Source organism: Penicillium malachiteum, assembly GCF_028827825.1.
Source record: "Penicillium malachiteum strain IBT 17515 chromosome Unknown utg000001l:1.0-8184562.0:1.0-8186909.0, whole genome shotgun sequence".
In the NCBI taxonomy this organism is placed as follows: domain Eukaryota; kingdom Fungi; phylum Ascomycota; class Eurotiomycetes; order Eurotiales; family Aspergillaceae; genus Penicillium; species Penicillium malachiteum.
This window is the reverse complement of record NW_026643094.1, coordinates 382262-406593: the sequence shown is the minus strand read 5'-3', so window position 1 is coordinate 406593 and position 24332 is coordinate 382262. Positions and strand designations below refer to the sequence as shown.

Genomic DNA, 24332 nt, shown 5'->3' with positions numbered 1-24332 from the left:
AAATCCTGAGCGCAATCAGAGTCTTTCCTCATGATTGCCCCAGGGGGCAAACACTGCAAAATCCCGCATCTGGCATCTTCAGTATGATATGACCTTGTAGCAAATATCCATTGTTGCATGAAATTATCATAAAACGGGCTAAACGGAAAATTTACTTTAGTCACATAGTGCTAAGTGATGATGGGTTACAACCTTGGAAGTGAGGGCCTATTTAGCTACATATTCCAAAGTTCATCTTTAAACATTGATTGACTACAATCTGCTCTTGTGACAAAGATTCCAACTACATGGAACCTTAGAACCTTCAAGTTAGAATCAAACAAATTCTACCCTAATACTATCTTTGTATATTTGATCTGGCTGGATCATTATAGCAACTTGAACTTGAAAGGTGGAGGTGGTTGCCCAAATTTGAGCCCAACAGATTCTAAACACTGGCCCTGGGTATATACAACACCTTGGGAATCTCTTTCCTCAAATGAATACAAGAATTTAGTATGCTCGAAAGAATGCTGAGGAGGATTGTGCCCAGGTGAGGGTGAACTGATAGGTGCGCATCCGCCCGATAAGTATTCCAGGTACTCAGTGGTTGGTTCAGCCACAATGATATGAATATCCGTGGCGTATTGGGCTAACATAACCCACATATAATGGTTTCATCAGTAGTAACATGGTATGATTGCGCACGCGATTTCAAGCACACCTCTTGATTTTGAGGATCTTATCCTTTGGCACCCATCCGCTAATCCCATAGAAGCCCAAAATCTCTGCAATCCATGCAACAAACTCCAATGCGTGTTGCATCAAAACTTGCCTGATGTTTCCTTGCTCAAGTGCCTGCGGCTTGACCTCAGTGGGAGCATGGCATATTCCAGATGGGTCCACCAGTCCACCATCAACGATACTGATGTACTTTGCTTTACCCATCTTGAAGTGAACTTGTCGTTCCACATTATCCCTCTTACGCTCCGTGGCAAAAGCAGACATGTCGTGTAGCGCACGTCAATAAAGCTGGAGTTGATCTTGGCCTCTTGGGTCCGCCGTCGTTCACGCTGTTTGTAAAAGGCACTGTATTGTATGCCTCAACCTTGGAAGGAATTTGCTTAGACCCCTCGTGGCCTCTGTGTCTCTGCTTTCCATTGTGAGGTCCTGTATCCCCCCTAGACAGAGATGCCGCTGCTGTGGACTCTCCTTGCATGGCCTGATCAGATCCTGTTAATGCTGTAATTCCTCTCGGCGTCACCTTGGTGGAGTTAACGGCTGTTCCCCCTCAGGAATGAAAACGGGCACGGTCGCGATGCGTGACTGTCGGTCTCTCACGCTAAAGAAGGCCCCAATCAATACGGGATTTCCTGGTGACCAGATTGGATAGTCGTTGATGTGGTTGATGAAGCGATCCCAGTCGTCATAGCCATTTTCATACTTTGCTGTGTCCGAATTAGCTCAATTAGAAAGGCTTAGTAGATTGACCATGGTACCAATGTATTCCACGATGCAATGTTTCCAAAAAGCCCTGGTGGTAAGGAAGTGCCCATACTGGGACTTGGCCTCGGACTTTGTCTTGAACGCGGAAACCAGATAACTCACGAAATGAAAGGCCCAGAGCTGATGAAGAGAGAAGACGTGAGCTGAAAGATGAACGAACTGGAAGGTGCGAGAGGGCATATACTTTTACCATTGGCCATCGTGGTAGGCTTTCTCCATGTGAAATTGAATTAGATCAGGTTGTGTGCTGGATATCAGAGGGAATAGAGGATGAGAAGCCTCGTAGCACTTGAGGGATTGGAATGCGGTATATGAAAGAGGATGATGACAACCTATCAGTCCTTCCCAAAGGAAAGCTCTGATAAAAGTAAACAGACTGGTATTATAATCTTACTAGGCATATATATGATCAAAGAGTTAAACTAAAAGGACTAATATATTAAAGCTCTTACCTTTCTTCTTAACTTTCTTCTCACGTTCACTTAAGAATAATAAATCTCGTCCATGCATATAATGAGAGTGACACCTTAATGACTCGGAGGACAAACGTTATAATCGGATTCTTAAGCCCTATACGCCCATCTGGCGGTCAGGAATAATGGTACTAATTATTCTCCACAACATGGAGCAGGATATCTGAAGGGTAGAAGAAGCGTTCAATTCTTGGTAGAGGAAGATACGGATTAGATCTTCAAAATCATCTGGAAGGAATGAAGCTACGAAAATTTTCTATTAACAACTTGAAGTTGGAGATCCTTGAGGCCGACTTGACCTCACCAGGCTGTCTTAGTGGCTCAAGTAATAATGGGCACTGGCATGCAATTTCAAGCCACACAACTCAAGGCCTCGACACGGAGTCTCTGCCGAGGTTTAGCCGACTAGGTACTTTTGTCAGGTTGGGCAGTTAGAACTGCTGGCGTCATGATTGTCTATCATGATATTTCTTTCTTTTTCTGAGTCCTTTCAAGTCTCGAATTTGTGCAGACTCATCCGACTTCAATTCTTGAATTCCTCAATATCGAATATCGATCATCATGATGAACATGATCGGTGTTGTAGAGTTACGGTATAGGTAGCCTGTTCGAAGATATCCATCTCCCTCAATTCACAACCTACTGCTCACTCTAGCTTTCACTGATTAACCTTGGAAAGAATTTAAACATGATCTGGGGTTCTGATAGTCCCAACTTGAAGGTTACTGGTATATAATTTCTTCAATCACATAGAGGGTATCTGTTGTGTCACACAGTGCAATACCCCTCCAGTCAGGGGGATGGCATTAGCATAGACTTGTCGAATCACTCGATCAGGAACCAGCGTGGATAAAATCTCGAGGGCCTGCTGATCCCTTTCCTCATCGCCAAACTTGGGTATGATTAATCCTCCGTTGACAAAATAGAAGTTGACATAACTAGCCGCCAGCTCCTCCGCGTCCGTCTTGGTCAAGCCCCGGGGATCAGGCTCAGATATCGTATGAACTTCCAAATGCCGTCCCTTGGCATCTGTTTCACGTCCTAGGGTGTCCCAAATCTCTCTGGATATTTCCTTCCACAGGTCTGGTGCCACATCATGGGGCTTGGAGTAGACAATGACACCAGGGCGAACAAATCGAGCCTCGGCATCCATATGCACATCAGTGATATCGACATTGCGACGTCCAGGAAACCAAATTACTTTCTCAACACCCAATAGCCGCTTCAGCTCACTTTCGATTCTAACCTTGGACATTCCGGGATTGCGCATGTCGCAGATGATACTGCTCTCCGTGATCAGAAGGGTTCCTTCTCCATCCGTCACGAACGCACCCCCTTCAGCTCGGACGGGGGAATCAATCCTGGTCACAGGGTATGGCTCGGTGTCATGCTCAATCACCCAGCGCGCAAAGTCCGTGTTCTCTCGTAGATCCTTATCATCCATTGGTGGCCATCGCTGCCCCCAGGAGAGTCCACCAGTCTCAGGTTTCTTTCCGCCCCATTCATTGAAGCGAAAGTTGATAGCGAAACGTCGATCGGGGAATTTACCAGTCGCGTCACGGACGTAGATTGGGCCCGTGTCTCGCACCCAGCAGTGGTTGATCGGGCATGGGGTGATGGTCACACGGGAGAGGTCTTTCGTAGTATTGTGAAGTAGGGTCTCAACGAGGTCTTTCTCATCTGGGCGCACATAAATACGCACGGGCTCAAATTCTGCGACTGCGACTGCGAGCTCTGCTAACTCTGTACATACAGCGTCGTATTTGTCGGGTGGAAGGGAGCTTCTGGATGGGAAGCCTAGGATCGTCGCTTCGTGATGGTCACTTTCTGCGGGAAAGATGTATTTTCCCTGTTGAATTTCACTGTGGCTTTCTCTCTGAGAGCTAGATAGAACTTCCTCTTTCTTAAATCTGGAATTTGTTATTTTATGGAATATTCCACGAAGTTTCTTAAAGGACCCCATAGTGCCTTGGGACGTAGGCAAGTTCCCATTCAAGGCTTTACCACGGTACTCATATACTTAAAAAACACATCGAAGATCACCCAGTGGGAGGTCAACATTTGACAGAATCCAATTTTAAACTAATTTCTTTCTCTACTAGTGTAACTTCATGTTGAGACGCAGTATTACGCTCCCAAGTCCCGCTGTCTGATAATCCACCTGGGCAGTATTCTCATGATGTGTATTCCGTCACACAATCAAGGGACCCCGAGTATGAATTTGCTAGTACCTTCCAAAACCCCTAAGAATACGATGGAAAAGATGAAAACATTTGTATAAGCTATTTAGAGAATCAACTTGAGTAAATTGCATTGGTTTATACTAGTATTGCGATCCAGTCTATCATCAAAACAATACTCCAATCACACGAGCAACGGGTTGGTACATGATCAAATTCAAATAGTAAGAGATTCAACTGCCTAACATTCAAGGTTTCATTGGTACTCCAACTCCGAGTCATGTTCCCATCAAAATCTGGCTAGGGGCTTACTAGTGTCAATATAAGTCTCGAAAATGCCCTGGATGCTCCTCGCACTCTTCTTAGGAATTCTCTTCTGGTCGTTCTCATAGTCCACAAAGGTCACACCAAACCGTGTCTCATAACCTTCAGCCCATTCGAAGTTACTGTACAATACATGGTTAATAAGCATTATGTATGGAATGGAGAGGGTACACTCACTCCATAAGGCTCCACGCCAAATATGCACGAACATTGACCTTGTCAATGGTGTATGCATCCGCCATGGCCCCAATGTAATCTCGGAAGTATTGTACCCGAAATTCATCATCCAAAAGTTGGTCAATAGGCATATCATTCTCGCCCAGAACGCTAGTGCCATTTTCAGTGACATAGATTTTGGGGTATCCGTAACGTTCGCTAAGCCACACCATCAGTTTTCGGAATCCCAGCGCGCACGGTCGCAGCCAGGGGGACTGTGTAATTGGCCCAATGCTATGGCCATTTTTATCTTCAAGGAGGAGTTCAAGATTGCCTGCTATGTCGTTCAACTCAGGCTCTCCAGTTTTGGCACGAATATAGTTAGCACAGTAATGGTTCATTCCGTAGAAATCATTGCTGCCAAAGACAAGAGCGATATCTTCAGGTTCCCAAGTTGGTAGTCGGTCCCCCAACTGTTTGATCATGCTATCTGGATATTTGCCATGATAAATGGGATCGGCGAACCAGGAGATGGCAAACTCGATCTTGCGGTCACAGGCTTCGATGTCGGCTGGATTTTCTGGGTCCCAAGGTTCGGCCCAGTCACCTTGGAGTTTAGACTAGTGTTAGCTGGGAATAGTATGCTGCAAGGGAAGATGAATTCACCATTCAATGTAATACCAATCTCCCCTCCGAAGCTGGGTTTAAATTCCTCTCGATAGATTTTCACCGCCGCCCCGTGTGCTATTAGAATGTTGTGGCCCGCAATCCACGGTTCTGTCGATCCATTGCCAATTTGGCTCTTGCTGCGGTCGCTGGTGTGACCTGGCGCAAAGTACCCTGTGTTGTAACCGAAAACACAGCTGCACCAGGGCTCGTTGAATGTGATCCAGTGCTTGACCTTGGGACTGAGTGCTTGGAATACCACCCGGGCGTAGTTTGAGAAATCGGCAACGAATTCCTCTTTGTTCAAAAGACCTCCGTAGCGTTTGTCGAGCTCATCTGGCAGATCCCAGTGGAACAGGGTTACCATGGGGGTGATCCCTGCATCGATTAGATCGTCGACGAATTGCTGGTAGAATTGTATCCCTTTCTTGTTGACAGGGTCGTTGCGACCTCCATTGGGAATTATTCGCGGCCTATATCTATTGTCAACAATGGTATCATCAATGTAATGATTTATAGTTGTAACTCACCATGAAATCGAGAATCTATAGGCTTGTGCACCGCATGATTTTAATAAGGCAATGTCCTCGTGAGTTCGGTGGTAGGAGTCACAAGCCACATCGCCAGACCCGCCACCAGCGATCTTCCCAGGGATCTTGCAGAAGGTATCCCAGATCGAAGGTCCACGACCATCCTCATTGGCGCCACCCTCAATCTGGTAGGCGGCTGTCGCGAACCCCCACAAGAAATCGGCCGGCAGAATAGATTGCTCAATTGATCCCATAGCAGATGAGAGAACGACAAAAATTCGGCTTGCTGTTTTCAAGACTCGGTACCGAGTCAGGTTTTTATTTATACTCTTCTGTCAGCTTTCGTAATTTCAGACGGGAAGAATGGCTATGAATGGGCCATGTGGCCTATGCCTCATCTAGAGCTTCCTTATCGTGACAGGAACTATCTCCGCGACCCGGAGCTCATCCCGCTCCCAGAGCGTAGGAGGCTCCACCCCTCCATCGCTCTTCAGATTGGCTCTAGCGGATGCAGCGGTTGCTCAGCCCGCTCACCGCAGGCCACAGTTGACGAATCCTCTGCACTTTCTGCACCTTGCAGAGGATCTCTCGCCAAGTAACAACTCGGACGGCAAGGCGTGTCGCATTTGTTTGTCTTGTCTAGATGATTTGTTTGTCCTCATCCTTGTCTCAGCTCCCAGGGTGATCGCTGCAACTATGTCGCAACTGTGGTCTTGTCAAGGATCCCCGGTCGCGTTCTTGATGATCCCGATGTCTTGTTCTGGATGATCCCGTTATGTTGTTCTTTCAAGCTGCAGGTCGGTCAGATCTGCCTGCTGCTATCGGCGAATCTCCGGAACGCCACTGAACTCTCGTTCACCACTCCGTCTCGAAATCATTTGGGGCCCGGACGCATGCTTATACCACGGATTAGATCTGAAACGACAGGAATATATTCCCAGATTTGGCATCTTCGATAGTCAACATGACTTACCCTGGAACATGTCTTTGTAAACGACGCAAATATTGAGATATCTTGTCGTCTTTGCATGGGAGCATTGGGATCATAGAGCGATCACGAGACCAAGTGAAGTATATGTCTGGTGGTTGGCCTTAAGCATTGCATGAGCTTTGGTCCCTTTTTCGAACCCCAGGCAGCCTTAAGACGACTCGGACCTGCCTCATACTACCGGAGGTCGCATGTAAATTGGTATCAATTTTGGTATCTTGAAAATGCAAATTCATTTTTTGGCTCCCCCGTAGTTGAGATCGGTGTTTATTCTAAGACTTGCTCCCTTTATTCTCTTGACTGCTCACCATTTTCCAAAAATTTGTCACTCATTTCACAGGCTCAATTTCCAGGTACACATGTGTATTGTCTTACTTCTATTCATCAAGGAAATGCTGCACTACTAGTACCGTGACATTGATGTTGCGGGGAGTAGTTTGGTCAAATTGAATAACATTTGAAGAATTAATATTAGCGATCTTAGTGAGAGAATTGAAGTACATGTGCCAGTGGTAAGATTATGCGATTGTCGGCCAAAATAGACGTCGCAATAGCATTCATACCTAAGACATCACCTGGGCACGAAGGAGTGTGATTGATACAAAAGCTCGGAAATACCTAGGTATCAAAAGGCTTCAAGTTGAAGAATCCCAGTCAACCCGAAGATTTCGGTAAAATACTGTCACTCATGCAGTGCAAATGAGCGCTGACTTTGCCTCAGGCTGTTTCGATTCCAAATTTTCAGATCTAGCACCCACCGCCCGGTCTTGCGATCGTGATATGATTTTCATCTAGGTGGGATTCATCCTCCAGCGCGAGGCTGCCACGGGTGATTCTGATAGTAAATCCTTGCCTGTGTTCAAAATTAATCGTTCGGCCACTGGTGGTTCTGTAGTCGATATTGAATCCGAGTCTGACTTACCCATTGTTCATATTGTAGTACCGCAGAGCATCTGCATAACTCATGCGAGGAATGAGGACAAAACCCCTTTGTGTAGGAACACTTCCATCAACTGATAGTGGTAGTGGATCGTTGACATTAGGGTATGCCCCGTTATAGTTTGCAAGTCGGAAGGAAACCTCTGTAATATCTTGAACCTCCTGGCTGGTAGGAATTAGCAATGACCTAATACGATCTTGATAGAGCTGTCACTCTATGGAAGGCCTTAGTGATAGGGATCATACGCAGTAGCAGTCCACTCGACAAGCAAATTTTTGGTCAAGTCAATGCATGCACTATCTGTGGGAAGCGTGAGAGTAACAGCTATTTGGTGTTAGTGCGTGCGGGATTCACTGTTATCATTGGCCTAAACGTGTGCATCACTCACCAGCAGCTGTAGCTGCGAATCCCATAAGGAAAGACACAATAGATGAACGCATCATGGGTAAATGGAGGAGACCCGGAAGGCTTTCAATGTAAAAACGCCTTACGACGGCTTTGAAGCTCGGTTTCTTGGTAAAGAGATCGGACAAAAGGGCAAAGGACACTTTAATATACTACTCTGTGGTCGTATCCATACTACTGATGCTATTGAGTCATGTCTTAAACCTCCATTGCTAGTTTAGTCTGATGTGTACCAGGCTCTTCCGGCCATTCCCGGGAATTTTCCAAGAACATTGAAAAACTTCATCTATATCTCTGTTTCGTCGGGTTTTTCAAGCAGCACCCTCGATGATACTTTGGCTCACTGGCAGAGCACAGGTTTGAAACCTTCTGGGTTCCCTTGATCATGTTGACGCATGGCGGAATTAGACTTCTGGGGATAGTTCACACGATCGGTGACACATGTATACATCTCGAGGTCAATCTTGGAAGTCGAGGGTCACTTACTTCCTGTTAGAAACCGGAGTGTCAATTTACAATTCGATTTACCGGCTTTTATAAATCAAATGACATTTGAACTCGATGCTAAAATTTGAAGTGCATTTTCAAGATCAAAAGGGAAAGGTATCTCATCAACTCGAATGTTGTTTCAGTTGGCTGGATGGGACATTGTTACATAATATGGATATGCCAATTTGAGGCACTCCAGACTAAATTGGAGTCGATGGCTGATGGGAAAGTTTCTCTGATCATTCTTTCTGAGGGCTGGCCCAGAGTTCTTGATATTCCTAGTACAGGGCATTTCCTTGTCGGGAGTGCTTCTGGATTGAAATATTACCCAGCCTGGGGTGGAATCGCAATTCATATTGCCTGCCATTTCTGGCAATCCTTGAGCATTTTGAGTTAAGTAATTTCAAGTTGAAAAGCTTCCTCAATGCCCAGCACTATCATTTGGGAGGCTTCTTATTTGACGTATACCATTTGACATATGTGCATCATATCATTCGGAAGCAAAAAAATGCTCAGGTGAAGGTTCATGTGTATTCTCTATACCTAAGAACATTTGAACATGAGGATTGCCTTCTTTGGTTATTTCTCTGCGCACTGAGATACTAGGATAATCCCCAAATTCCCCATGTGCATTCGACTTCATTGGTCAGTATCTTTTCTCCTACGGTCATTTTATTATTCAAAAAGATTCCAACGTTCAAGTTGGAAGGTTCAAAGCTACATCCATGAATATTATATGCAGGAATGAGAAATGATAAATCACCTGGCAACCATGCTAACAAGATAAAATGCGAGGCGCAAAACATTGGAAATGGCAAAACTTGAATATTTCAATTGACTGGGGAGCTAGATATCACTATCTAATATTTCCCACATGTGCAGTACTAGTAATGACCAGCAATCAAAGTGTGGTAGGCCTCGGATTGGAATATTGCAGTGGTCCATTAGCTAGAATGAACGTCAGATACAGTCTGGATCTCAATATCCGCTTATTCCTCCCACATGGTCCAGATCGGGCCTATGCTGAAGTAGACGTGCAAGAACCTCCCGGCGGAATGAGTCTGAATTGTTGAGATTGAGCTAAGGCTCCACCATGAACGGGGGATACAATCCAAATCTCAAATCCCATGCTGTGAAATTCTTTTAATCAGAACTTGAACTCTCGACGAACAAATATGGGTTTCTAGTAGAGCTTACCCGTCATTGATAGTGGCCAATCCGTGGGCGACATCATTAGACACGCCTGGGAAGGAGTGTGTTCCCTCGGATGTAGAGACTAGAACAGCCCGGTTAGGTGGGTAGGGTTCATCAATAGGCGGGCTTGCCCCGTTGTAATTTGTGAGGCGGAAAGTGAGAGTTGAGGGATCGGTACTAGGTGATCTGATTAGAGGACTCCTTCAGTAATACCTGGGTTGAAATATGAGGAAATACTCCACAGAGGTCCACCTGACAGGGAAGCCCTGACTCAAATCAACACATTCGCCCTGGCCAGGAGAGGTGATTTGCAGACCTTACTCAAAAGTCAGTCGAGAGTGCGATTGTTTCGCCGATGCAAGACATACCAGCTGTAGTGGCCGCCAAAGCCAGGAACAAAGATGCTACAGTAGACTTCATTATGAAGAGTTGAGTTGGTTCAAATGTTGTTTTGGTAAAATCTGTTAGTCTCAAGTAAGTGATAGCCGATAAACTTCAGGATTTCAGATAAAGAGCCACATGAAGGCTGAATTTATAGAAAATTCGGACCGCGTAGCACACCCCCTCCTCTGACAGATTCTTCACATGAGCATTGATGACATCCAGATTTCCTACTACAAGTCTTTCTTTACAGCCAGCCAGTGATGTGTGATTCTAGTGCTGTTGAATTCTCATGCGGTACGTATTCACCAACTTGATGAGCGATTCTAAAAATCAATCGTGGCCCACTGGTAAGGGTTAGAAATTTTATGTTAACCATGCATGCATGTCCGGGATTGAATCCCTGCTTCAAATCCCTAATTCGGATTCAGTGCTACTCTTAGAATATCCTGTAGATTCGAAACTACTCAGGACACATAAGTTCAGCCTAAATAAGATCGATTGGCGTTCCCTGTTCACATTCTTCCGTCCTACTATCACGTAACATCTAGCTCATAGGGAACCTGGGTAGAGCTGCAGTACATGAACGGACTTGAAATTTTTATTCCCCGCCAGGCCTGTCATCCTGAATTTCCGTCATCCAAAGCATTATCGAGCACAAAACATGTATATGAAAAGTAGTACTAAGCCTCGATCATGTCTTAAATTTTGTTACCTTGCGTAACGCCTGGGCATGAGCCCGAGCCCACATGCGTGGCCAGAACCGAATCCATCAATTCAAACTAAAGCCACTTGTCGAGGCAATGATTGAAGCAATGGCTTTTCGTTGGTCAAGTGGGGCCTTGATATGATCAGCCTTCCGGAGTCAGTGTCTTCAGAAAATGATTCATAGCTAACCCCCGCTGAAGCATTCGGATGCTGGGAATGATAAGTTGACATTAAAGGACTGGATTGGACAGGATTTGATGTTAGAAGCTGAGGCAATGCATCACAAAAGCTACGGCTAGTTTCATGTCACTATAAATTGGGCATTTTTCTCTTGTAAGGTTCCCCAGATATTGCCACATGCAGAATACTCAGGTACAAGGTAGAACGATACCTAGATCAGATTTTTACCTACATAGTATGCCACTCGAGCACGAGACTCGACTGGGATCTGCGACTCGTATGACCAATGATTCATTTTAAGACATCGCTCTGGTATGCCTCAGCGAGTTAACTATTTTTAGTGCCAATTTAGTGCCGTGCGTCCACCTACTAGCCAAACAACTACATGGTTCGTAAAGTTAATGTTGAGCTCTCAGATAACTCTTAGCCATCGATGTTAGAAATTTGAAATATTCAAGAGGAGCTCATCAGAATTATTCTCGTTCCTTGAGCCTGTCGTGTTCACGTCCAGGATTCGATAGGTATCTGTGTGACTATCATAGGTGTACCCGGAGCCTCCGGAGCAATTCCTACTCGCTTCTACCTCGAATATTTTCGAATATCTTCTCGGGATACCCCTGGAGAGAGGTCTATTTTAATCTCTCCATTCAAGGCCCCTATATTTGCATTCGGTGCCAGAGGGTTGAATCTGGTATGACGGGAATATCGGGTTCTAACTTGCTTATTTTCCCGCTATGAAGAGCATTGAAACTGAGAACTTCTTTACCGGGGCCTAATGTTGAGGACAAATGATCTTAAGACATAGAGATGGGGAAGAAGACTTGTAGAGAAAACATCATCAGATCGGATGTTACGAAGGATGTATAGATCATAGTGCGTCAACTGGCGTGGGGTTATCAGCGGGGCTTGTGGAGGGACATGGAGCGATAACAGAAATTGTCGCGGGGAAATCAAGTGCTTCGAATGTGAAGCACGTTCAATTGAGCACAAGTTGATAGAGTATCATTCAAGAATCTGATGCTTTGGAAGTCCAGAATATTTCACTGTTACTAGAAGCATCTAGTCAGAAAAGTCAAGTTCTCACCGGAGTTCAAATCATCAACTTCGCTTATCTCATTATGGTGAGTTGTGCGCCCCTCGGTACTGCGGAACTATTCCGACGCGCCCTGCGCTTGACAACTCCGAGTCTGCAGATCTTTGGCCTGTCCTTCCAACTCGAACTAGTCTCTCAATCGAAGCCTTAATCGCTTGATTGGCATTGCTACTTTTCAACTCCTGAACCTCCTAGCCCAGTGTATACTCTCTCATTCCGTATCGTCAACGATAGCGCCAAGAATGGACCGCGACGAATTCCGAACGGCGGCGCATGCCGCAATTGACGACAGTGAGATTTCGACACCGAAAAAAGGCCAATTGACTGGCATCAGGATCGCTAACAACAATCTCTTTCAGTCTTGGGCTATTTCGACAGCGTGCCCGATCGAAGAGTTCTCCCCGCACTTGAACCCGGATACCTTCGGCCTCTGATCCCCGAGAACCCGCCTGCAGAACCGGAGACCTGGGAGCAGATCCAACAGGATGTCGACACAAAGATTAAGCCAGGCTTGACCCATTGGCAGTCGCCGAACTTCATGGCCTATTACCCCGCGAGCGTAACATACCCCAGTATCCTTGGTGAGATGTACTCCGCGGCATTCACAGCGCCAGCATTCAATTGGCTATGCTCGCCGGCTTGCACGGAGATGGAAACTATCGTTATGGACTGGGTTGCTAAGGCACTTGGACTTCCCGCGTGCTTCCTGAGCACCTCTGAGAACCTTGGTGGTGGTGTAATTCAAAATAGTGCTAGTGATGCTATCGCCACCATGATGGTCGCGGCGCGTGAGCGACGAGTCCGTGAGTTGGTGTTGGCTGAAGGTCTTGAGGAAGGTACTACAGAATACGAGGAGCGTAAGATGGATCGCCAACCCCGGCTCGTGGCTATCGCGAGTGATCAAACACATAGCAGTGCAGCTAAGGGTGCATTGATTGCTGGAACACGTTTCCGTAGCGTATCTACCCGATTGGAAGATAATATGGAGATGACAGGACCTCGTCTGCGTGAGGTTTTAGAGAAGTGTGACAAAGATGGATTGGTTCCTTACCATTTGACCATGACGTTCGGCACAACCAATACTTGCAGCATCGATCGCTTTGCTGAAATCATGGCTGTGCTGCAGGAGAAACCTGCATGGCAACGCATCTGGGTCCATGTCGATGCTGCCTACGCGGGCGCCTCTCTCGTGGCCGATGAGTGGCAGTACATTGCTAAGGAATTCGCTGAGGGTGTTGATAGTTTCAACATGAACATGCACAAGTGGTTGCTAGTCAACTTCGATGCGAGGTAAGTTTCAACCCCTTTCTACACTTCGATTATCTCGAAATTAACAAGCGACCGTAGCGTTCTCTTTGTCCGCAATCGACTTGATCTCACTAATGCCCTCGACATCACCCCTACATACCTCCGCAACCCATACTCAGATATGGGTACTGTGATTGATTACCGCAACTGGTCTATCTCTCTTGGTCGCCGTTTCCGAGCGCTGAAGATTTGGTTTGTGATGCGCAGTTATGGCTTGAATGGCATGAAGGCACACATTCGCAAGACCATTGGTCTTGGTAATATCTTTGCTGATCTCATTCGTGGTCGCTCTGATTTATTCGAAATTGCCACTAAGCCCGGTTTCGCTCTAACTGTCTTCCGCGTCAAGAACCCACAAGCATCCAATAGCGATAGTGGTGCAGTCTGCGCCAAAGACGAGGTTGCGGATGGGATCACGAAAAAGGTTTACGAGTTGATCAACTCCCGGGGTGAGATCTTCATTACTTCCACTGTTGTGGATGGCGTCTATGTCATTCGAGTGGTCAGTGCGAACCCAATGGCGGAAGAGAAATATGTTCGCAATGCTTTTGATATAATTGTTCGCACTACTGAAGAGGTTTTGCAACAAAAGTAAACACCAACATTTGAAATGGTATGGTGTTATCATAGTCATGATGAGATGAGTCCTTGAAGCAGGTTGGGTATAAATTTCTCGGGACGGATAAAATATACTAGTAGAATTGATGCGATTTAATTCATCTTCAATGTTGTTCTTCAAATCTTGGAAAATATGCAGAATCTCCAGGGCTACTACCTGGAAATTCAAGATCTACCACTAAGGTTCAAGTTCTTCCCATGAATACTTAGTATTTTGGCACGGAGACGATCAATCTCTTTCAAGTTGCTTCCCTATGTAATCCCTAACTTGAGACATTTGAACTGAAATCGGTTCAAAACAACCACGGATCAATTCTCTTGCAAAGATGCACCATCCTAGCCTTCAAGATCTTAGGAAATGGGAAAGCAATTCGTCCTATGGGTCAAAGGAGCCTACATGTGTATTCCCAGATCATTACCCCCTGATGTATTCGGGATTCCCTACACATGGATTGAACTAATACTGGACTTCTTTTTCGGTGGAGCTGGCGACCGTAAAGCCGCTTGGGTACACCAAATTCCGCCCGTAGACCTTTCCGACCTTTATAACTGATAGAGACGCCTTCACCTCTCTCTTTTCAGCTTCTATATTAAACAAATTTACACAGGAATAATAGTGGCCCACTTCCACGGTCGCATTGGTGTTCCTCAAGCTGATGTGGAAGATTTGGCTAAATCCAATGGTAGGGAACACCTTAACATGAACAGGGGAAGCTAATTTCTAAGTTGAACAAAGAAAGTCTTCCAAGGTTAATGATAATTTGATATAGGTTTTAGCCTCAAGTGCTGGGTCAAAGCTAACAAGTACACAAAGTACACAAAGTGTTCAAAATTGGTCAAAATTGGTATACCGTATACCTACTACCTAGGCTACCTACTACATAGTGACTCCTATAAACACATCGTAATTCACATACCGCCTATCTAAACTAGCCATCGAGAAAGGAATTGGTGCCTCCAGGGGCTACTTCCAAGGTGGTATATCAATTAGGATATATGAGAATAGATAGTAGACCTCTTGTCTTCAAATGTTTACGCACTCCGGTACTGGACCTCGGGAGCCCTGGAGGTCTTTGATCGCCCAGCATTATTCCAGTTGACCTACTCCGAGTCAGGTAATAGGTTATAGGCTATAGCCTTATAGGTATACAGCTACTAGTAACTAGCCTATACTTACTTCTATTGTTCTTCCTTATCCATATAAATATCTACTACCACCTGGGCAGGGTTACATAGCAGTTAGCCTGTCCCTTCAGGTACCTCCATCAGGTACCCCCCCTAAGTACCCCCTTAGCTACCACCTTAGGTATCCCCTTAGGTATCCCTCTTTATACCTTCTAGCTACTCCACTAACAATCCAGCCGAGGATATTCTGTACTCGGGTGATTAACGTGCGAATTTGGTATTCATTTTCATGATATTCAATCCACGGCTAATTGTCTTTGCCATAATTGAATGTATTCCCCCTCCATTATGATACCCAGGAGTCCTGGAGACACCGGAATAGGGCCAGAGAACAGCAACTCCATATTATTTTCTTTCTCAGAAGCCTCAAGTCAACCACTGCAGGGGGTTAACTGCCTAAAAATTTTCGATCCGAGGGGTCCAACGGGTATCAATGGTAGCTGCCTAAAAAGCGACTGGATTCGTTTGACTAGTAGCGTCCCCCACACTTTGGGCGGAATTATCTGATTGGGAATGGGTTGTGTCGTTGTGGGGAAGGAAAGTTCCATTGCTTGCTCTCTTTCGCGAAGTGCCTGTGACATGGATTGTGAGTGGAAACAATCATGATATTTCACGTAATCGTGATGGAGAGATCCTAAGTACCACGTGTCCTGGCTGTCCTCTGACTCCTATCTTTTCTGGATGATTTTTGCAAACACTTTGAAACCATTTTATGGCACCTAAAGTGCGCTCGGCGTTAAACTCTGCTGTGTAAAGCCGACAGATCTGGTTCCAGCTCTTTCCTTCATCGAGCAGCTGGTTTACGAAGGCATAGGCTCGAGCCACCTCATCGTCAGTCCGTCTTATGGGGGCCTTGGCTGTGGAAACCATACGTGTCGACGAATCGAAGGTCTGAGCTAGTGGCGAGATGTTGATTGACGGCGATTCGCTACCATATGTAGCTGGTATGGATGGACTTGTTTGACTTGGGCCAGCCAGGCTCTGCCTAGGTAGGTGGATTGATTCGGTGGTGTTAGTCCCAGTTTCTGGGACTCTCAGGGGCCTGCGAGTGAACCATGAGATGTGAGATGAATTCGGGCTGAAGATCGTCGGCTTCTAGAGGAGGACCGCTTTGCGTCATAGGCGATTGGTGTATAGTTTTGCGTGTAGACTCATCACTATCGTGGTCAATAATGAGAAGCTCACCAGTCGAATCGAAGGGTTGAGTTGGAGCTGAATAGCCCTGAAAAAGAGAGATTTCGGCTCCTCGTCGCATACCTTCAATTGACTGACAGCTCTCCTCTAGCCCTTCTAGCACAAGCTTCATATGCGCAAAACCTAGGGATGGTAAGCTTTGAAGTCATGAAGGAGTATTTTGGCTAGAGAAACGGACTCACTTTTGGCTAATTTGCCCATGTGCTGCTCAACCTCAAGTTTTCTGGCCTGCCTAGTCTCCAGCTCCATTTCCCAGTCCACACCGCTGGGAATGTGTGTTTGATGTATTGGCGAGGATAACCCATTCTGCCTCACTGATAACTATCAGGTAGCCACCCAGCCGAGCGCGCCAGAAGTCATTCGTGTCTGTGCCTTGGGTACGCGAAAAGATCTGAGCTTTGAAGCCTAAGATCACTTTTATCCAGTCAAGTGGGCTCCCGCCGCTGCCCTCGGCATGCTCGATCACTGCTGGGCTACCGTTGTCGATGCCGTCTTCACCTCTCAGTTGCTTTACTAGGTTGGTAATCGTTGCGTTGATCATGGTACCCCCGGTCTGAAACTTGGGGTTCTGGAGAACAAAGCTTCTCTTCTTGTTCAAGAGTTCCAGATATTCGTCGGCAAGCTTCGTTGTTGACTCAAAATTACCATCTAGCTCAGTAAAAGCTGGCAGTGTATCTGAGTCCTCGCGACGCGTCACCAGGTCCCATTCGTGTGTGTGAAGCGTAGCTGCTTGGGAGCGGGTTCTACCACCCTCGAACACGGGTGGCAGCTCCATCGTGATAGGCAATCAGGAACTGAGTCAAAAGAAAAATACTGAAAGAACCTCAAGCCGTGAAGGGGGAGTTCAACGGAGAAGAGAAAAGGTATCGAGGTTCAGAGGGGTTGTGGTGGGAGGAAAGAAGATATGGAAGTGAGAGCTAATGTCGACGTCGACTCCGAGGTCGATGACCATCATCAGTCTATACCTTCCTCTGATAAAACGCCAGTGTAAATTCCAGATGAAGGCACCAGCATGAATAGCTTCAGGACTTTCACACTACCTCGTTTAAATATCAGCAGAGGCCTAAGTGTATCAAAGAGATAGAGAAAGAGATAGCGTGAGGGATTTCCGTCCAACATAACCAACACTTCCAGGGTTGGTTTTTTCTTCTCCTTTTCGAAAAATTAGATTTATCTTGTAATTTATTTATACGTATATGCAAATATCACTTGCTTTTCCATACCTAGTACAGTAAGTACTTTTATCCTAAGCCTATAGCTGCGACTTTGACTAATGCAAGTCCATCATAAACTTATGTACAAGGTTGAAGCCACCTCGACGAATGAGCTGGATCCCAGTTCCGGATGCATCAGCTACAATCCCGGTCATAGACTCATCATCTAACATACTAGACAAAGCCAATCCGAGGCTCCCTATTGCGTATTTCACATTGTTCAATTCGCTGATATGGTAGCCAATATGCCCACTTTCGGCTGGCTAGTGTATTGTATGCGCTAAAGTTCATCTGGCCAAAGGAGGCGCCCCTAGAGCTCCAAAATTAGGACTCAGGGGTAGATCCGGCCGTAGGTCATTGGATAGCCGCTACTACGATCAAAAATCCTATGGAGACCACGTAATTGCGGCCCCCAGATAGTACTAGTGTCACAGGTGGAATCGATAGATCGTAAAATCTAACAAAGATAAATCAAATTGAAACACCGCTCAGCCCTGGGTGCTAGTAGTTAATCATCCATTGGTGGAGCAAAAAGTCGTAAGCTAATTACCCTGTAACAGCGAAATTGGGAACTTTGAAAGGCATGTTATCGGACTGTACTCCGTAGGTCCGAGAAGGGCTTAGATCCTGTCACAGGCTGAATCCCTGAAAGAGTACAGGCCTTGCCTGTATAAAGCTCAACCATCCACGTGACCCATAACATTCCTCCTCTTCCTTGACGAATCGTGCCCGAAGTCTACTTCTTCTCCTTAAGCTTCTTTTTGTACACAGTTCGTGGTCCGAGTAGATTGAATCAAATCCGCTTCTGCCCTTCACAGATCCTTAGCCCGGCCCACACATTCCTTCACCTCTCCACACTCCCACACATGTCCCGGGACAAGCACTCAGTACTTGGCTAGGTATGTTCACATACTTAAGTACAGGGCTCAGTCAGAAGCATCTAGAGGTGACTGATGACCTACATCTCTTTTTATGTAAGTACCTACGGGGTTACCTGAAGGGGAAGGAGGGTTAGCTGCTACATGTACATAGTTGGATATAGGCAACTGGCTGCACTAGAGATAAGCTGCACATGCGTAGGCTGATTCAAGTTCTGCCTCTTTCCTTGAGGATTCAAGTTATGACAGGCGATAACCTTGGAAGTAAAAGTGCAGGAACCCAAGTAGTAAGAGAGGCACTCTATCATCTAGTATCTACATCAGCTCAAGTGCTTGAATCATGCAGGTGTGGAGCCTGGTCCACGGGTGGATATATCATATGTATGAACTTCAAGTGCCAGTGCCGTCCACGGGTGGATACTATCCAGATTCCACATGTGCAGTCTATACGTCCACGGACTTTGACTCGGCCTTGGGGGCTAGATTGAATACTTGAATTATTTTTGGACGCTTCTTATTCAAATGTTGTAGCCCATGGGACGGATGGGGAGAAAGTCTACGGAGTAGTACTAGTATTGCCGATAATACCACTGGTACTTACTACTTAGGTACTCCGAAACGGAAATTGCATTACCACTGCCCAGGAAGCAGGTGAGCGTCAGTGCCATCCACCTGCCAGTGAGTAGATCTATGATGTTTGACTCTCAACTGCTGAGAACTTGAAGCCTGCCCGGCTGAAATAAATATCCGACATCTGGAAATGAGGACATACGGAGTTAATGCACAACATGCCTCGCGACTCACTTAGGCATCCACACAAGGCGCTGCTACCTAGTACATGTACCGACTAGCCCCTGGGACAACTCGAGCTCGAGCGGTGACCATGACCTCAGGGTTTTCCGTCCTTTTTTTCGAATGAGCCAATGATCCTCCACCATATGTGATACTCCAGGGCCGATATCATTTGACACCCTTGAGCTGCAATTTATAGTTACTACCTAGTCACTATTTCTGAATTTGACAGGTATATAAATCAATTATGTCCATCACTCGGAATCCATTAGTACTGCAGGGGTGGTAGGGTCGCGGTATTCGTATAGTAGGATCTGTCAGTAGGCATCCGAGCATGACTCGGTCCGCACGAATCAGTCCACCAGTAGTATTTATCACTACACCATTGCGATATGCACATGGGTATTTATAGTACGGATTTTACTGGGATTATTTTAAAGCGGAACATTGAAAGCTTTCAATGGTGACTCAGAGGCCGGAATTGAACAGGTTCAATCTGACTCGGAGCTGTCTTTGACTGCTACTACTAGTAGCACTTGAGTATACCCTCTGGTCCTGTAACCTACTGCGTACATAGTCAGGGCTCCAGGGCTGACCTCGGGAGCACTTCAAAATTTCTGCTATTAGCGGAACCACTTAGATCTAAAAGCACTCAAGCTGTGATTATATTTTCTTCAACATTAAAGGGTCAGTCCGCCCGTTGCGCGCAGTTAAGGCAGTAGGATGGTCATAGCTCTACGGAGTAGTACAGTCCGAAACATGGAATCTCATCCGGAAAGTGAGCTCGAGAATGGTCGTTCCAGTGTTGTATTGCGTGTTATCATCTTAATATCCATCGCCTTCCGAACTATTCAATGTTAATGTCTCCACCCGCCGCAGATCTCATCTCTTTTTCATTTCCAAGCTACGTGGAGTAGATGGAAATTTGAGCGCCCGAGAGGCGTCTCTAGCGGTGTGTCATTGGATATCATTCGCGCAGTGAACCAGGAGTAAAGCAGCACTATTATGACTAATTAGGTAAAGCTTCTGCACATCTGAAAGTGAAAATAGTCTCGCTTGCGTAGATCCAACAACCAATAGTCTCGGAGAGGCAATGCCGTTTTATTTCTTTTTCGATTTCAAGTCGTTGTATTAACCCAGAGGGGTAAAGTCTCTTTCAACACCGTTGTTTGTTTGCTGCATGGTGTCCAACTGCCAAAATGATCAGTGCTAAAATAATCCTGTCCCTGTTGGGGCGGTTGAATCCCTGCCCTGTTGATTTTTCTTCTGCAGAGTTATGACACGGACATCCTCTCCGGTACTCTTGTCATTTTGTGAATTATCGAGACTTCTGTCGGAATCTAGATGAGAATTGGCGGAAACGAAATGAAATGTTGACTATGATGGAAAGGAACCTCATTGGAGAAGTACGAGTCTCCTCTGACTGGTGCTTTACACAGACCAGGCTTGCCTGGTCCATGAGTGATGTACGCCTCAATGACTTGTTACTGTAAAATCCTTCCTGTTGTGAAAAATGGATGACCTACTGACTTTACCTCACTTTATATAAAGCTGATGTTCCTTGTGTCCCAAATTTTCAGAAGCTCAATCATCACAGAGCTTCCTTATTCTGTTGGAAGCTAGCGACCTGTCAAGATGATGCAATCACCGGACCATTTGAAAGTGTATAGTTTTCCAGAGCACCAAGCAGTGCCGACTTGGATTTGGAACACGATATCACGGCTGAATGACAGTGTTCCAAGTGGAGGAAATGAGCACGACTCCGTGGTGAAGAACTCAGTCAGTGAAGAAGTAAATGAGGCTGCCCTCAAGCTTTGTCCGCAGGTATCTCAAGGGTTATGTGACCCATATCTCTTTCTCAGCTAGCAGAGAGTTGTTGACAAATATTCTATGCTAGCCTGGCAGTTATTCTATCATCGAAACCAGGAGGCCATCACTCAGCCCAGAAAACTTGACTCAATCATTCTATCTGCCTTTACTTATTCCAAGTCAGGGCCCTGTGTTCTCGAATATCATCATGAGTCCTGAGAAGGGTATTTGGGTCAACAAGCCAGTGATGCTGGGCCCTGCCTTGACATTCATAGTGATAAAGCCTGCCAATGTCTTGCAAAAGAATGTCGATGTTGAAGCATTTTTGGGGCATGGGAATCAATGGCTCTATGGTGTCGTTGGAGCAAACAAGAAGGACTGCTCATATGTGTGTCCAGCCTGTCGGAGCTTATACAGAACACCTCAGGATCTGTACCAGCATTTCAATGAGCCTAATAATCATAATGAGGGATACTCTGGTTATGATTGCGATCACTATGCTTTGGCATTTTATCAGTCTCCGGCGGATTGGGATCGCTTCATTCCGACAATGCGACGGCTCCTCAAATTGAACGTTCCAGAGGATAGAATCCCCCGCGATGGCTCATGCTTCAAGCTTGAGTGGTTGATTGAGCACACGTTCCAGGGTGGTAGGTAAATATACACAACCGTCTTCATTGAACTTGAAGTTCTTCCAAGACTCTACTGGAAAGTCGTTGGTGGTCATCAAAATGATCTGGTTTCATGTATGTCTCCTACCTAGCGTCCATGTCTATATGAACTTGCACTGACCTTGATTTCTCTCATCCTAGGATTCGTTCAAGCCCTCAACGATATACCGTACGAATTCAAGATCCGACGAAAGGAACGTGTGACCAACGAGGCAGAATATGATTTTGGAAATTTTGATGTTTCAATGTGAAAAAATAATGTTTACTCAGGAAACTCATGTCCTCGTAGCATAAGTAATCCTCGGGAATCGGGATACACAACCTTAACTCGACCTCGGGATGTGGACACTCGCGGTCCACAGTACCCCACGGGGAATTGTAGTCCACATCATTCGATCCATTTGATACACTCAAGTGCAGCGTCTATCCGATCGGCAAGCTACATTTAATGTGAGCTTTGGCACTTTGTGATGTCTGGGAGTCCAATCATCCGAAATATTCATAAGAAGGCTTTCGACCCCATCAATTTGAAACTCAAAATACTTTCACCTGGTATCGAGCACAAATTTAGACACTCCAAACAGTATACCTAGACAAAAGAGCTCTTCATCAACAATCATGGAAGTTATCTGGAAAGCCACCGCACAGAACACAGTCTACGAAGAAGCACGCGTCGGTCGTGTCTTCAATCATCGTCGACCTTCGCGTTTCCCTCTAGCCGTTGTAAAGGCAGCCAGTGAGGCCGACATTGTGCAAACTGTTAAGTTGGCCGTCGAACAGAAATGTCGCGTCGCGGTTCGATCGGGTGGCCATTCCTGGGCTGCGTGGAGCGTACGCGACAATTCTATCCTCATTGATCTCGGCAACTATAAGCAGCTGGAAGTCGATGCGGAGAATATGACAGCCAAGGCTACACCCAGTATGACTGGCCGCGAGCTCAATTCGGTCCTTATCAAAGAGCATGGCTTGATGTTTCCTGGTGGACACTGCCCGGACGTGGGGCTGGGTGGATTCTTGCTTCAGGGTGGTATGGGCTGGAATTGTCGGGTATGGAGCAACTGAAGAAACCATAATTTGTGGGAATAGATTTACTGACTTGATAATTTAGAATTGGGGATGGGCTTGCGAGAGAGTAGTTGGTTTGGATGTGGTGACAGCGGAGGGGGAATTGATCCACTGCAATTCAACTCAAAACCGAGATTTGTATTGGGCGGCTCGAGGTGCTGGTCCTGGTAAGTTCCTTGAAGGTTTCATTCAGCGCTATCTTCCAGTTCCCGCTTTCTATGGTCACCTTGACGGTGTTGACTTTGCATGTTTGAACAGGATTCCCTGCTGTTGTCACACGATTTCATCTTAGCTTGCTTCCATACCCCAAGAAAGGCTTCCGATCATCGGGATATATATACCCCATGAGCATGTACCGAAAGGCTTTTGACTGGATCCTATCCATAACGCCCAGCTTTGACAACGACACCGAGATCGCAGTTATTTCGCAATATGCTGAAGGTTCAGATGAAATGAGTTTCTTCATCTTGTTCGTCGTGATGAAGAACACCCCCCGAGGAGGCAGAGGAAGCACTCCGCCTAGCTCAAGAAACTCGCCCAGATGGAGCTGTTGAAGAATGGTTCTGCAAGGAAGACAGTCTGGATGAACAATATGATAATCAAGAGCGGGCAAACCCAGAGAAGCACCGCTACTGCGCCGAGAATGCTTATATTAAGAATGATGCTGACGTTCCGGCTGTGCTGGAAGAGGCGTTCACAACTCTCCCACATCGGAAAGCATTTGCCTTGTGGTACCCCATGAATCCATGCAGCCGACGAAAGCTACCAGATATGGCTCTCAGCTTACAATCTGATCATTACTTTGCTCTCTACACCGTGTGGGAAGATGAATCAGATGATGTGAGGTGCCAGGCTTGGGTGAAAAATGTTATGAAAAGAGTTGAGCGTCATTCCGTCGGCGCATACCTTGGGGACTCTGATTTCCAGGCACGCAAGACGAAATTCTGGGCAGATGATAACGCAAAGCGATTGATGGAAATTCGTCGTAAGTGGGATCCTAAAGGAAGAGTATGCGGCTATTTGGATCAGGATGATCAGTCGGGAACTACGGGGCTCACGAATGCTCACGAGTGGAAGCTGTGATTGAAGATTCATATACTGCGAATTATTATCTACTAGATCTACCAGTCCCTATTTCTCTATTTCATATACAGGTTCTTCATATAGAATATGACTGTTTACTATTTTCAAGTTCTTGAATTGATTCTTTACTTGCATCGTTCACCCAAATATCCACTCCACTCCACCACATTGTTCGGTTCGCGTGGGTCCCGTCAAGCCCTTCGCTTCGGCCTCCAAAAATCACCAAAAAAAGAAATTCTCTATCCACTTGAAATGATGAAAAAAAGAGGTCCTGCCCGGAATCGAACCGGGGCTTTCAGAATCAGAATCTGACGTCATGACCA

The 24332-nt window shown here is 46.0% G+C and overlaps 10 protein-coding genes across 10 annotated transcripts; 3 read left to right on the top strand and 7 right to left on the bottom strand.

Annotated features, from left to right (window-relative positions):
- Positions 1 to 693: 693 nt before the first annotated feature.
- N7483_000159 (uncharacterized protein) lies at positions 694 to 987 on the bottom strand (the record flags this gene model as incomplete). The annotated part of the gene is made up of 1 exon (XM_057083597.1): positions 694 to 987. One exon carries the CDS (start codon positions 985 to 987, stop codon positions 694 to 696), a length of 294 nt encoding a protein of 97 aa, XP_056949746.1.
- Positions 988 to 2703: 1716 nt separating this feature from the next.
- On the bottom strand, positions 2704 to 4019 carry N7483_000158 (agmatine deiminase family protein; the record flags this gene model as incomplete). Its single annotated transcript, XM_057083596.1, has 2 exons — positions 2704 to 3868; positions 3979 to 4019. The coding sequence occupies 2 exons, from the start codon at positions 4017 to 4019 to the stop codon at positions 2704 to 2706; spliced, it is 1206 nt and encodes a 401-aa protein (XP_056949745.1).
- Positions 4020 to 4427: 408 nt separating this feature from the next.
- N7483_000157 (glycoside hydrolase family 1 protein) lies at positions 4428 to 6068 on the bottom strand (the record flags this gene model as incomplete). Its single annotated transcript, XM_057083595.1, has 4 exons — positions 4428 to 4584; positions 4640 to 5225; positions 5285 to 5757; positions 5815 to 6068. 4 exons carry the CDS (start codon positions 6066 to 6068, stop codon positions 4428 to 4430), a joined length of 1470 nt encoding a protein of 489 aa, XP_056949744.1.
- Positions 6069 to 7549: 1481 nt separating this feature from the next.
- Positions 7550 to 8185, bottom strand: N7483_000156 (uncharacterized protein; the record flags this gene model as incomplete). Its single annotated transcript, XM_057083594.1, has 4 exons — positions 7550 to 7655; positions 7725 to 7907; positions 7988 to 8066; positions 8131 to 8185. 4 exons carry the CDS (start codon positions 8183 to 8185, stop codon positions 7550 to 7552), a joined length of 423 nt encoding a protein of 140 aa, XP_056949743.1.
- A 1644-nt stretch (positions 8186 to 9829) lies between these two features.
- Positions 9830 to 10250, bottom strand: N7483_000155 (uncharacterized protein; the record flags this gene model as incomplete). The annotated part of the gene is made up of 3 exons (XM_057083593.1): positions 9830 to 10007; positions 10068 to 10146; positions 10199 to 10250. 3 exons carry the CDS (start codon positions 10248 to 10250, stop codon positions 9830 to 9832), a joined length of 309 nt encoding a protein of 102 aa, XP_056949742.1.
- A 2184-nt stretch (positions 10251 to 12434) lies between these two features.
- Positions 12435 to 14095, top strand: N7483_000154 (putative aromatic-L-amino-acid decarboxylase; the record flags this gene model as incomplete). Its single annotated transcript, XM_057083592.1, has 3 exons — positions 12435 to 12483; positions 12552 to 13482; positions 13540 to 14095. The coding sequence occupies 3 exons, from the start codon at positions 12435 to 12437 to the stop codon at positions 14093 to 14095; spliced, it is 1536 nt and encodes a 511-aa protein (XP_056949741.1).
- A 2220-nt stretch (positions 14096 to 16315) lies between these two features.
- N7483_000153 (uncharacterized protein) lies at positions 16316 to 16609 on the bottom strand (the record flags this gene model as incomplete). Its single annotated transcript, XM_057083591.1, has 1 exon — positions 16316 to 16609. The coding sequence occupies one exon, from the start codon at positions 16607 to 16609 to the stop codon at positions 16316 to 16318; it is 294 nt and encodes a 97-aa protein (XP_056949740.1).
- Positions 16610 to 16729: 120 nt separating this feature from the next.
- On the bottom strand, positions 16730 to 17272 carry N7483_000152 (uncharacterized protein; the record flags this gene model as incomplete). Its single annotated transcript, XM_057083590.1, has 1 exon — positions 16730 to 17272. One exon carries the CDS (start codon positions 17270 to 17272, stop codon positions 16730 to 16732), a length of 543 nt encoding a protein of 180 aa, XP_056949739.1.
- Positions 17273 to 21398: 4126 nt separating this feature from the next.
- N7483_000151 (uncharacterized protein) lies at positions 21399 to 21848 on the top strand (the record flags this gene model as incomplete). Its single annotated transcript, XM_057083589.1, has 1 exon — positions 21399 to 21848. The coding sequence occupies one exon, from the start codon at positions 21399 to 21401 to the stop codon at positions 21846 to 21848; it is 450 nt and encodes a 149-aa protein (XP_056949738.1).
- Positions 21849 to 22479: 631 nt separating this feature from the next.
- On the top strand, positions 22480 to 24009 carry N7483_000150 (FAD-binding oxidoreductase; the record flags this gene model as incomplete). The annotated part of the gene is made up of 4 exons (XM_057083588.1): positions 22480 to 22908; positions 22970 to 23093; positions 23185 to 23367; positions 23432 to 24009. The coding sequence occupies 4 exons, from the start codon at positions 22480 to 22482 to the stop codon at positions 24007 to 24009; spliced, it is 1314 nt and encodes a 437-aa protein (XP_056949737.1).
- Positions 24010 to 24332: the final 323 nt, after the last annotated feature.